This window comes from Amyelois transitella, chromosome 25, assembly GCF_032362555.1.
Source record: "Amyelois transitella isolate CPQ chromosome 25, ilAmyTran1.1, whole genome shotgun sequence".
In the NCBI taxonomy this organism is placed as follows: Eukaryota; Metazoa; Arthropoda; class Insecta; order Lepidoptera; family Pyralidae; genus Amyelois; species Amyelois transitella.
Window position 1 is genome coordinate 5,200,937 of NC_083528.1, and position 13,154 is coordinate 5,214,090.

Sequence of the window (13,154 nt, forward strand, 5' to 3'; positions counted from 1 at the left end):
TCTGACTGAATGTACATTATGTCCTTAATGTTTGCTCCCAATGAAAATGCATTAAGAAACACCTAGAGTATGATGAATAAGTTTTTCTTTCAGCTAGTTATTGTTGATCGATCCCATTCTTTTTTTAGTATAGAAAATCAAGGAGTATTAATCAAGGAAAGGAAATTGATTCCCTGCAATGAAAAAATTTAAAAAAGTAAACTAAATTCATGATCAAAATCTTTAATCTCAAGATTTGTACTAAATAAAATTATTAAAATGTTATCACAGCCATCTATTGTACTCTTTATATTTTAGTTTCGTTTCTTTTTTCTTCTTCCCACCGGTTTCTTTCCAGTAGTTTTCAATTGCTTTCTTCTAGAAACTCCTCTCAGAGATGTGGTCAAGGTGATTCTGTCACCTAAATCAATATGTCCTTGGTCCTTCGGAGTAACCCAACTTGTGTCGAATTCGTCACTTTCAAGAAGCGACTCATCCAGCCACGTTTCTTCTTCAAAATCGATATTTTCACTTATATTGGAATCTTCTAGATCTTCATTTGATTTACTTTGCGTTCTATGCATACTCTGGTTTTCCAAAACCCTAGTGTTCACTCCAAAATTAGTTTGTAAAGAACCAGTCTCAGTTATAAATTGTTTCGGCATAGAATTAGTTGGTACCTGTAAACAAATAATGGCAATGTTTCAAAGTACCATTCAAACAAAAAAAATTAAGATTAAGCTTTTCTAGAACTCTCGCAAATAAAGAAGTGTCCGTCACACACACCATTTGAGGGTTCTACACAAAAATGTATCACATCCTTATCCTCTATGGGGGTAGACAATGCCAATATTCTCAAGACGTAGGTAATGATGTACATTATCTTTTTCAAGTCTTGTGAATATTGGCATTGTCTTAATGTCATAATGGACTTGAGGAATGAGCTCTACACACGCGCGAATTTAGCGCCACCTTAAAAATAATACAGGTGTTTCGCAAATCCCAGGGGAACTAAAATTATTAACGGAATGAAAAGTACCTATGTTCTTCTTCAGACATATACGCAAAATTTCAAGAAGGTTGGTTCAGTAGATAACAAACAAAACAAGAGACAAACAAATAAAAAATAACGAATAAATTATGCCTTCGCATTTATAATGTTAGCAGCGGAACTCACTTCACGATCAGATATTCTACTTGTCTCTGGCTGTTCCGCCCCCGCAGTTACATCTTCATTTGTCTCTGGTTGTAGTTCTAATGGCTCGTTCGTCTCTCTTTCGAAGGGATCCTCTTCTTTCTTTATTACTACGTCGTCGAAATTATCTCTGTGAAAATATATTAAAAAAAATAAAGCTTTAGTTAATATACCTTGAAGAAAAATCAGAGACGTTCTGGCAGAATACGGGTCTAGAGTACCCGATACCGACAAGTATGAAGCGAAAGAATTCAGGAATCACAATTAATGTTTATTCTATCTATTTTAAATTCTTGCGGTGGTGAGGGGCAAACAGGTAAACCTGGGAATTCAGGCAACTGTATGTGTAACAAATTTAACGTTCTTGATAACTTTAATTTTTCCTAAGTCACCTCAACATACAAAAGTTACCAAGTAACCCTCGGTAAGTCTGTCTGATGGTTACACTTTCACTGAACCGATTTTGATGGAATTTTGGCACAGAGAGTAAATCCTGAGTTAGTACTACTTTTTACTGCTAAATAGGAAACCACGTGGACAAAAGCTAGTAAAGAAATACATCACATACCCATGGTGGTTCGCAGCTTCCTCTAATGCGATTATTTTCAGTCTTACTGCGTCTATGATGCGTTTAATTTCATGCTGAAAAATAAAATTTGTTTTTAATGAAAAATACAACAGAAATGTCATTACGGCGATTGAAAGTGTATATATGTAGTGTGAGTATAATAGCTAATGGATGGTCTTAGCTAATAGTATTAGAGGGTCATAAATTCATATGTAATTGAGAATAAGACTATATTTAACTTTTATAAATACTTGAATGAGTAGATATTAGAATATTATTTTTACTTGATACGCTTGTAGAAATTCGTTTAGTTTATATCTAGTATATAATAGAATACAAGTTTCCTCTATAAGTGAATACTCGTATTCTTTTGAGAAATAAATTCTTAAACCTATAGAGGTGTAAAAAAGGCATTTTTTTATTTATGGCGCGAACATATTTGAGCAAACCAGAGCGCGCCATTTTAACTCGCGGACTGTCTAGACTACTTAGTAGACTCTACTACGATAATACTATTATGAGCGAGGATAGCAGGAGACATTTTTTTTTTTCAGTTTTAATATTCTTTAAAAAAGGTCGTATTTGCGCTATTCTGAGCCCTCGAATATTTCCGATAATACATTTATTATGCAAGGTCTTCCCAGTAAGTAATCAAATGATACTTGTGTTGGGAATTTTCTGTATTTTTGCATTGCAATCCATGACAGGTTAAATGCGCGAAATGTATATGCTTTTTAACACCTATAATTGTACCGCATTTATAGCAAATAAAGTATTTGTATTTGGAAATAATTTAAAATATGATAGTACTGTAGCGAAACTCACATAAGGCTTCGGCGTGCTCACGCGCAGTATGTAATGCAGCGGATGCACCAATTTGCTCTCGCACTCGCCGCACAAGTCGTAGTTGTCACATTGTATGCAAGTGTATCTGAAACTGATAATAAAATACACATAAAACCTCATATTATTAGCAAAAGTTGACCAATTTGATCAGTTTATAAGCTTATCCCTGATTCGCCTTTCACAACATCCATAATGGAGTGGTTCTATTCTAAAGTGCAGGAAATATGCGAAATAATATAATAATACTCAATAATATGAAAAAAATGTAATGCTTACCCTATTATTTCTCCTAAGCAGTGGTCACATGTAAAACCTTCATGTTTTTCCCTTACATACTCGTTTTCTTTATTTTCATCTGAAATAAACATTATTTAGTGTATTTTTTTAAAATAAGGATCCCTTGATTTGTGAAGATTCTTAATTAATAAAAGAAATAATAAAGACATAAGAATGTTCAGAGTGCGTAAAATTGTAAAGTCGGAAGAACACTAGGTACATACATACATACATATAGTCACGTCTTTATCTCTTACGGGGTACACAGAGCCCACATTCTCAAAAAGACTAAAGGGCGACGTGCAGCTGTATCGCTTAAAGGTAGAATTGAAATTCAGACAGAGACAGGTTGCCAATCGCCTAAGAGGAGAATTCATTGTTATAAACAAGGGATCGGAAGCCTTTCCCTTAGTCGAATCGTGTTATAATGATCCATGGTCACCGAACAGACGGAGCAGTAGCCGGCTGGTTTTCAGTCGCTCGGTGACCACTGATCATTGTAACACGATTCGAAACGTCCGAGATAAAAAAAGGGTACGTTACGGTATTTATAGCTACATACAAACATACATATGGTTACAGACAGACTCAACAGTCTTGAAAAGACTGATAGGCCACGCTCAGCTATTTGGCTTAATGATACATACATACATACATATGGTCATGTCTATATCTCTTGCGGGGTAGACAATGCCAACAGTCTTGAAAAGATTTAATGATAGAATTGAGATTTACTTATTAACAGTATAATGCAACACGAAATTTTAAAATCAGAGATCTTTCCACTTGCCACGATATCTGCACACTTATTTCGCTTCATCCACACAGCATTCATAACTCTCCTCGTGCAAACTTTGTTGTACTCTTGACCTGACCTTTCGTGAAAGTATCTTACTTGCAGGTGGAATGATGATGAGAACGTACCTGGATGGTCGCCGTCAGTGAGTCGTGTCGATTGCTCACATGAAAACTGCGGGTCTGATGATTCGGATTCACCATCTAAAATAAAATAATACATTTAAGTAAAAAAAAAATATCGCTTGTCTGTAAAGTCAGTTTACTGACGAAAGTTGAACGTGACAACGTCTTAAGAAAATACTGATGGAATGGTAGCATTTTTCAAAAGAGAATTTTAATTTCATTTGTTTAATAGATTTGTATGATATGGAGAAGGAGGTATTATAGGAATTAACCAGTGAGATGGCAATTGACTTTAATTGGAAGAAACTACAATACTGTTCCGACCCCACGTAGAAAGTGAGAAAAGGTAACGAAGAAGAAGAAGAAGAGAAGGAGGACGTTGCCGAACGCGAAGGCCGATTGTGCCTTTGATTTGTCGCTCGTTCTTCAAGCTTTACATGGAACGCCTCAGAGCGAGGTAACGCCGCATGAGTCATGTTTTTTCGTGCATGCAGCCGGCTCAATCGAATTATAAGACATCGTCACGTCAAAAAACCCAGTAAAGCGCGAGTTAAACTCGCTCACCGACCGTAAAATCCTTACAATCCTCCCCCTGGCTTCAGTCCCGGTTGCATCCTCTGGCAAGGAGCCCGGGGTATGACTTTGACCATGGATCTTGGTTTAGGTGAGTCAGGTTTTTACACGAAGCCACTCCCATCTGACCTCCGCAACCTTTGCAGGTTACCCTAACCCGTATTGGATCGATCATGGTAACACATCCCGTTGCCTGAATGTGTAGGTTTCCTCGCGACGTTTTCCTTAACCGTAAGAACATCGTTAAGTATTCAAATGTACAAACTTCGAAAATAGTTATTGGTACATGGCCGAGGTGGGATTCGAACCGGTGCCTTTATGCGCATCACGCATTTTAACCGGGCACATTACCGATTCGTCCACCGACGCTCTCCAGTAAAATCTAAAATATTCTTATTTATATTACAAATGCGAAAGTAACCCTTGTGTACCTGTGCGTTAGGGCTAATTTCCTGTCATGCGTTTTGTCGCCCGCAATACGCGGATTCGAAATCTTTGTCCTGCGAGTGACCAGGAGCGTAAGCACCCGTACGCAAGCGATAAAACGCATGACAACAAAAGCGCACTCACATTTAAAATACTGAACCGATTTTGATGGAATTTGCTACAGAAATAGGGTAAACGAGTATGTAATAGAAATACCAAGGTTTTTCATGTGACCGTTGCTTAGGAGAGATAATAGGGTATAAACATTTACAATTATGTTTTCTTATTTATAACTTCTTTCTTGCAGAAACCGATGTACAATATGATGATAAACAAAGAGTGCAGTTTATTAAAAAATATGCTTATAGTGCGTCGCTAGATTCAGTGAAGTAGTTAGAATATATACGTTAGTCCGTACCTTGAGTACGCACATAAAAGTACGCCTCTTTTCTGGCAGTGACTAACTTAATCGTAATTTCATTCATTTTTTTTAATGTGCAATGTGCATTCTTCCACGATTTATACTATTCTATTCATCCACATTCATAACTCTCTTCGTGCAAGCCCGTCAGTATCGGGTACTCTTGACCTGACCTTTTGCCAGGAAGTCCCCAGGAGGAATAATGAAGAGAACGTAGGTACCTGAATTGTCGCCTTCAATGAGGTTGGTCGATTGCTGCCATGAAAATTGCGGGCCTGGTGATTCAGCATCTAAAATGGAACATTTAAACAGGTACATAGTATAGTCACATCTATATCCCTTCCGGGGTAGACAAAGCCAACATTCTTGAAAAGACTGAAAGGCCATGTTCAGAGCTGTATGGCTTTTTGATGGAATTGAGATTTAAATTGTGACAGGTTGGTAGCCCATCGCTTACAAGAGGAATCCTCTTTTTACATCCATGCTAACAATAAGGAGTGGTTTTATTCTTAATTGGATCTGTCGTGGTAACACATCCAGTTGTCAAATTCAGGTTTTCTCACGATGTTTTTCCTCTTCGTCAGAGCACCGGTTTTTATTTTAAAGTGGTAAAAAATAAAGCGTAGTGTGAAGTGATATACTATTTACCTGAGAGTCCACTCAGACTTTCAACGTTCGACAAAGTAGACTCATCATCATCATCAGTTCTTCTTCGCTTCCAGGTACGGGATGAAGACGGTTCCGTACCATCTGAAACCAAAAGACGCGTGTTAGTTACAGTATTAACGTGTGATTCAACATTATCCTTTATTAGAATACTAGCTGTGCCCGCGACTTCGTCTGCGTGGAATAGTTATTATTGGCATGATTGAAGCCCTTTAGGATGAATAATTTTCCCCGTTCTTTTTTTCACATTTTCCATTATTTCTTTGCTCCATATAGTTGCAGCGTGATGTTATATAGCCTAAAGCCTTCCTCGATAAATGGTCTATTCGACGCTAAAATAATTTTTAAATTCGAATCAGCAGTTCCTGAGATTAGCGCGTTCAAACAAACAAACTCTTCAGCTTTATAATATTAGTATAGATAAGCATAAAAAGGTACAGACAGCGAGTAGTGACTTAGTATTATACTATGTAATGTAATGATCCTAGTGCTGATGTGCTACAAGCACGCAAGCAAGCTGTGGAGTCTCCTAACACAGGTATGTATTACATACTTAACAGGAGACTTCAAACACTTTTGTTATTTACCATATTGTAAGTTAAAGAATAAATATTTTTTCATTTTTCATTTTATTCATTTTTCACTTGCCTTGTGTAAATTTTGATGATGAGAAATTTTCAACCCTGGACGCTTGATCGGTATTCTAAAACAAAAATATATATTAAATAACATAGGTACATATTTAGGTAGGCTTAATAGGGAATATCATGATGTTACAGCAAAAATATAGGAAATATAGAATTGACAAGCCTTTTTGTTTTGATTTGCTTTTATTTTTTAAATATAAATTATTATTATTAGGTACCATATTTAAAGCATTTTAAATTAAAATCCAGTACAAGTGTATGTGAAAAAATCCGACAGTGTTACACAAGATGCATCTGGTCACGTCTATATCCCTTGGGGGGTAGACAGAGCCAACAGTCTTGAAAAGACTGATCGGCCACATTCAGCTATTTGGATTAATGATAGAATTGAGATCCAAATAGTGACAGGTTGCTAGCCCATCGCCTAAAAAAACAATCCCAAGTTTGTAAGCCTAATATAAATTATAAATTAATCGCCTTTTACGACAACCATGGGAAAGAGATGGAGTGGTCCTATTCTTTTTTTTATTAGTGCCAGGAACCACACGGCACTTCTATCATCTACAAAAATGGCTGCCAGTACAAAGGGATGCAAATTTATACAAAGTTCCTCTTGGTTATCGGTAAAATATTTAGAAGAAGGTAACATTCACCTACCCAGTTTATAAACTACTAGATACTATACCCCCATTTTGTACTACATTTAAAACGAATAATATATATATATATATTTAATATTTATTTATTTATAGGTAGTTCTAGAAATTGTAGCGATACATACATTAATCGTGGAGGTACTAGCAACATCAATGTTTATATTGCACTTTTCATTCAGCCCGTCATATCTAGCCCGTAGCTAAAAAGGGATTACGAAACTTATCAACATAAAATCATTAATTTGTATTGTAGAAATTCAAAAGCTCTGTTACTCCCTTACATATTTCCTTTAGATATATATAATCCCTTTAATAATAGTCGGGAGTTAATATAAATAAACTATTATCAATTCACAGATAATATTTTTATAGTACTAATCATGGACGTAATAATAAATAACAGGACTGAGCACTGTTGACCATAAGTCGGTCCGAGTAGGATGGGTAGTACAGAGGCTATTTGTTTCTTTCTATTAAAGTGTCCATGATATAGATTTTTCGTGGAACAAAGTATATTTGTATAATATTATATTTTAATAGGTAGACTACTCATTTAGGTATCATAAATGTACGTATCATATGTGTATGTAAAGATTTGAGTAAAATAGGATAGGGATAGTGAACAAATAAAGTTAAATAAAAGAAAACTATGATTGTACATAGATTTTTATTAAAATCACAAATGACTAAATAAAATTGTTTTGTGGAGTTTTTGACGCAGGCCTAGCTATTGTTTTTACCAGCTGTAACTCATGTGGTTCTTCATAATTTTCAATAGGGTGTAAAAACAAAGATTAGCTTACGTTTAAAAATCCCAGTTTTCCTCTATTACTTTTAAACACTTAAAAGGATTTTGATAAAACATGTTTGAGATCCATCGCATAAAATTTTGTTAGCAAATAAAAAAAACAAATCTAAATCAGTTTACCCGTTTAAGAGCTATGGTGTCACGTCCACAGATGTTTAAAAATCCCAGCTTTTCCTCTTTAACTTTTGAACGCATATGACTTTTTTGTATAATTTTAAGCGCCTCACGATAAACTACAATTTAGCTAATAATACTTAATAAATCCATCAATTATCGTGGATAATTTAGGTTATAAAATAATTTCCACGCATTTTTTAAATTTAAACTGATTTTGATAAAACATAGCTAATAACCATTGCATAACAATTAGCTAGCAAATAAAAAAAACGCATCTAAATCAGTTTCCTCATTCAAGAGCTATGATGCCACGTCCACAGACACACTTAGCGGTCAAACTTATAACAACCCTCTTTTTGTGTCGGGGGTTAAAGCAGTAGACTTTATTTGCTTAAATATGTATTAGCTTAGCATACATACCGATGGAAACACAAATGGTATTACATCTACTTTTAATAGCTGTCGCGAGTTAGCTTCATAAAAGTCTTCTTTTTTGAAGTGACGGCTACAGACAACGGAGTTTTTCGTTATTTTTTGCGACGTTGTAATAACATCTATCCACTTTTGTTTCATTTCTCCATCTTTAGGAAAACTGAAAGGAATATAATCACACTATCAAAATATTTTTCTGGCTTGTGACCACAAATTATATGTAATAATGTGTTTTTGAAATAGTACTCAACATGGTAATATGGTATTACATTGCAATAATTATAACATTTACTTTATAGTTTGCTTGTTTGTTTTGGTTAGTTAAACGTGAACCTACTGAAATGTTATTAAAAAATATTTAAATAGCTAATATAGTAACAATTACTCAATTATCATTTACAGTCTATTGTTCGTAAGCTTGTTTTCATTTTACATACAATACAAACAAGATATGAATCGCCGGGACACCCTACTTGTCAATATTCAAAATTGTTTTCGATTGGCTTACCTGTGAAACGATATCCCACAACCTGCATAAGATTCACTTTTACAAAATTTTACACAACATTTTTTCACCATTTTGAAGTAAATAGGCATAAACTGATGGTAATTTGAAAATAATGTGAACACGGAAATCAACATTAGGTACTTGCCGAATCGCCATGACACATTCGTAGTGTTAACAGCCTAATCAAAAATTATACTTCCAAGTAATTTTAAATGATCTAATTTTAAATAATAGTTACGATTTATTGTTACGGAATATTTAGTCATTTACGAACTTTAATGTATTAAGTAATTTACACTTTGCGTCTGATTAATAATTCATTAATTTACGAAATTATAATTATAATTTTCTACCCATGTTTTCTACTAACTACCATGTTTTTTTAGTCTGGCAAGTGTTAGAAAGGGACACACGGCCTCCGTTATCTACATCCCGCTCGGACCGTTTTGCCTCTGTAAACGGCGCTAGATTAAAGTATGTCTATACTTCAATTAAAGTTTATTTTACAAAAGCAAATTATTTTGATTTTTGCTAAGTGCTCAGTCCTGTTATTATTATTAGGGCCATGGTACTAATACTTACGGGAAATGGAAATATTGTGGGTATTGCGTTGTCATGTAGTCTAAGAATATTAAGAGTTCTATTAAAACAGCTTTCTTCAAAATGCAATGAGCAGACAATCGGCTTTTTATGTCGGGGATTTATATTTTCCTCACCAATCGCCTCTATCCATTTTCTTCTCAAGGTTTCATTTGTCGGAATTCTGTAAATAAGATATATAACAGGTGGGAAAAATTTTATGTTTTCTTTTTGAGCACATCCCTATAATCAGAATGTAAACAAGTGACGACGGGAAATTTATAAAATTAATATCTTTCCCAAAAAATATACCAAACATTGACAGTTTATGCAAACATTTGTGTTTTTGTTTAGTTTTACTTTTGAATCGAAATGATTCCAATCACTTTTGAAAGAAAACAATTTACTAACCTATGAACCGTCAGCCTTGGTCGATTTTTGTGCATGTTTATACCACACATCTTTATAGAACACTTAGGCATATTGCTCTAGAGTTTCCACACACTTATACGTAATTTCCAGCAGAGTTTTATTTATATATGTCGCAAATCTCAATATTCTCGAATGAAACACAATCTGTTGACAGCATAACTACCACCATCACAAAACTCGTAGCACAACATGGCGGACGGACTACAGTGTTACCAACCCTACTGTTTTAACAGTAGATTTATTCGATATCACAAACTTAAGTATACTAAGTACCTAACAGGATTTTACAATTTGGGCGTATTTGTGAATATCAAAAAGCCTTCCTCTCAGCATAATGTTGCGGTGGTAATCACAATGCTGGTCTTAAGAGGACACCTTTTTTTTCTCTTTATTTGTTTACAAACAGTTTTACATTATATTTATCATGTACAGTTTACATCTATAACAAGTACTATGTGTAAATGTATAAACAATAACGTAAACACAGATTACTGTATTATCTAACATTGAGTGTGCTGCAAATACATAACAAAACTGTTGTCACAATGTAATAATACTTTGTATAATAAAAATTTTAATAGAGTGATGAGGAAGGGTACTAAAAAAATATGACAAAAAATATGAAAAATATGACAGTATCTAAACACGTACTAGTATCATTGGTGTTGACGGCTACTTAAGGATACCCCGTAAGGTAGTCCGTGGTTTAAATGATGTAAGAAATAGGTAAAAGTCAGAAAGATTTTCAGAAATAGGTAAAAGGAGAAAATCGATTCGGGGCGGTTCTCTTTTTCTTACAAAGGTCACCCAGGTACTGTCTATATAAATACTGTAATAAGTTTCTCGAATGGCACGTGCCGAATGATGATATTTCAACTTAAATATATGTGGCGACATCAATAATATCACACAAAAACTGTCAATCATAGCGAAGAAAATGACGTGCTCAGCCAATAGCAGCGAAAAGTCTAAATCGCGATTAAAAAGATTTCACAGATTGGAGCATCTGTTTGGGGAATCGCGGTTGTATATATTCTTTCATAGTGTCGCGTGTCGGTTGTTGTGACTTGTGGCGTAGAGATGTCGCCACGAAACCAAACACTGCAAAAAGAGAAGTAAACAGTGGCGTAACTACAGGGTGGCAAGTCGGCAAACTGCCACGGGCCCCCAGCCGGAAGGGGCCCCCGGTCAGAGGAGAATCCCAACTCCAAACATTTCTTATTTATTATACATGTTTAGTAAAAAAAAGTTTTAGTCTTTGATTTATTTTTGTTACCTACTGTTTCCTACACAAGTAAAAAAAATATTAAAAATTCAAAGCTTTTGTAAAAAAAATGGTTGTAACCCAGTTTTAGAACGTACCTATCCGATGCCACGCGAGTTGGTATTACTGCGATGTTCGGGGTATTCCCGCTGTAAGTTTCGGTCAATCGCGCTTATAAAAAGGAGATGGCCCAATTGAAGTATGGACAACTGCCCTGCAGGCTTACTCTCGACTCGCAATGCCAATCTCAATGCAAGAAACGTCATTTGGCACTCTTGAATTTCACACTAGCGCCACATTGGGGCGAAATCGGGCGGATATTGAGTGAACTAATTAATATTGAGATTGTGTTCTGGAACTTGGAATTCGTTACTCTTGAAGCCATTTTGACAGCTCGACATTGCGTTGAACTTGTGTTAGTCTTGGATATTTATTGTGATAATCACAATAAGGAAATAGTAACTTTGTGAAAATTGCGTATACATTTTACTTTGCGAGAAACGCGTAATTTGCGTAGGATTGCTCGGTACGCCGATAAAAGACTTGCTATGAGTGATGACGAATTTAAGCGAAATTATCGTGTCACCAAGGCATTGTTCCATTATTAATATCAAGAGCAAAAACCCTTGATGCAAGCGCCTAAAAGAAGAAGTGATATCAATACAAAATACAAGGTAATTTTGTTTTAAATTATGTAAGTAGGTTCTTTGTGTTAGTTTGTGACACAAACCTAATTGCTTAATTAATTGGTTTTGGTCTACAGATACTAGTAGCACTTTCATTCTATGCAACTGGCAGCTACCAAGGCCTAGCAAGATGTTCACTAGGTACTCCCGTGTCGCAGCAATCAGTATCTCGGGCATTGAGGGATGACACCATTCCTGTGACTACGGGTAGTGCCGATCGATCGTTTTCAAAATTGAAATTGATAAAAACTTGTTTAAGAAATTCTATGGGACAAGACAGGTTAAGCAACTTGGGCTTTTCTGTCTATCGAAAATTCTATGGCCCGAAATTTGAACTTTGATGATGTCATTACCACCTTTGCTGAACAGAAAGTTCGAAGAAAGGAATTTTAATAATTAACATACCTATATTTTGGTTTTTTGTGCTTTGCTTTAGTGTACTTTTTTGTTTTTCAAATCATTTTGACTACTCTATGTGCCCATATCAATTAGATGCTGACTGTACTTTAAAATAGGTAAGTACCTACTTTTAATTTAAAGTGAATTATTAGAAAATCAAATACCTAAGTGTAATTATAAAGTTTGTATGAACCTACTTAACGTGGTGATTTATTATTGTACTCTTACAAGTAAAAGTGTATAAATAAGTATTATAAAATAAAAAATATTATTATTATTGTTGGTTCAGCTTCTTTATACTGGGAGAAGGGGCCCATCCGATGAATTTGCCACGGGCCACGAATGGTATAGTTACGCCACTGAAAGTAAAAGAAATAAAAATCACAAACTAAAGGCGTAATCTAATCTTTCGAAATATTGAACCGAGAGTCAAAATCTATTCACCGTCAGGAACAGGTAGGAACATTATTTGCGGGTGTTTGTATGCTATGTACTTATTATACCTAGGTACTTACCAGGTGTCGTGGTGGGCCGCTACCGCTACTCATCTATATAATGGATAGGAATAATGTGTGGGACGTTTTGCATATTGCACAAATCCGCTAGTCTGTTGAGTAGGTACCTATACAGGTACCAATTATTACATTGATGTTTTTACTTCAACAGGTAAGCGACAGCGCGAATGAAGACCTGTGTCAAATCATTGAAGAATCAAACTATTTTATAATAATTTTATATGAAAACATAAAATTTGG

At 35.1% G+C, this 13,154-nt stretch overlaps 1 protein-coding gene across 4 annotated transcripts; it reads right to left on the reverse strand.

The window, feature by feature from the left end:
• Positions 1 to 252: 252 nt before the first annotated feature.
• Positions 253 to 10,238, reverse strand: LOC106143476 (uncharacterized). 4 transcript variants are annotated; one of them, XM_013345579.2, is made up of 12 exons: positions 10,030 to 10,238; positions 9,622 to 9,802; positions 7,300 to 7,374; positions 6,520 to 6,574; positions 5,854 to 5,955; positions 5,427 to 5,495; positions 3,789 to 3,863; positions 2,865 to 2,943; positions 2,568 to 2,679; positions 1,743 to 1,816; positions 1,157 to 1,304; positions 253 to 659 (listed from the first exon to the last, which is right to left on the reverse strand). In XM_013345579.2, the coding sequence occupies exons 1-12, from the start codon at positions 10,098 to 10,100 to the stop codon at positions 294 to 296; spliced, it is 1,407 nt and encodes a 468-aa protein (XP_013201033.1). In that variant the 5' UTR covers positions 10,101 to 10,238; the 3' UTR covers positions 253 to 293. The 4 variants fall into 4 exon arrangements, with proteins under 4 accessions (XP_013201033.1, XP_013201035.1, XP_060807653.1 ...); XM_013345581.2 differs by lacking the exon at positions 7,300 to 7,374; XM_060951670.1 differs by lacking the exons at positions 7,300 to 7,374; positions 10,030 to 10,238 and adding an exon at positions 8,520 to 8,691 and having other exon boundaries at positions 9,622 to 9,795.
• Between the last annotated feature and the right edge of the window lie 2,916 nt (positions 10,239 to 13,154).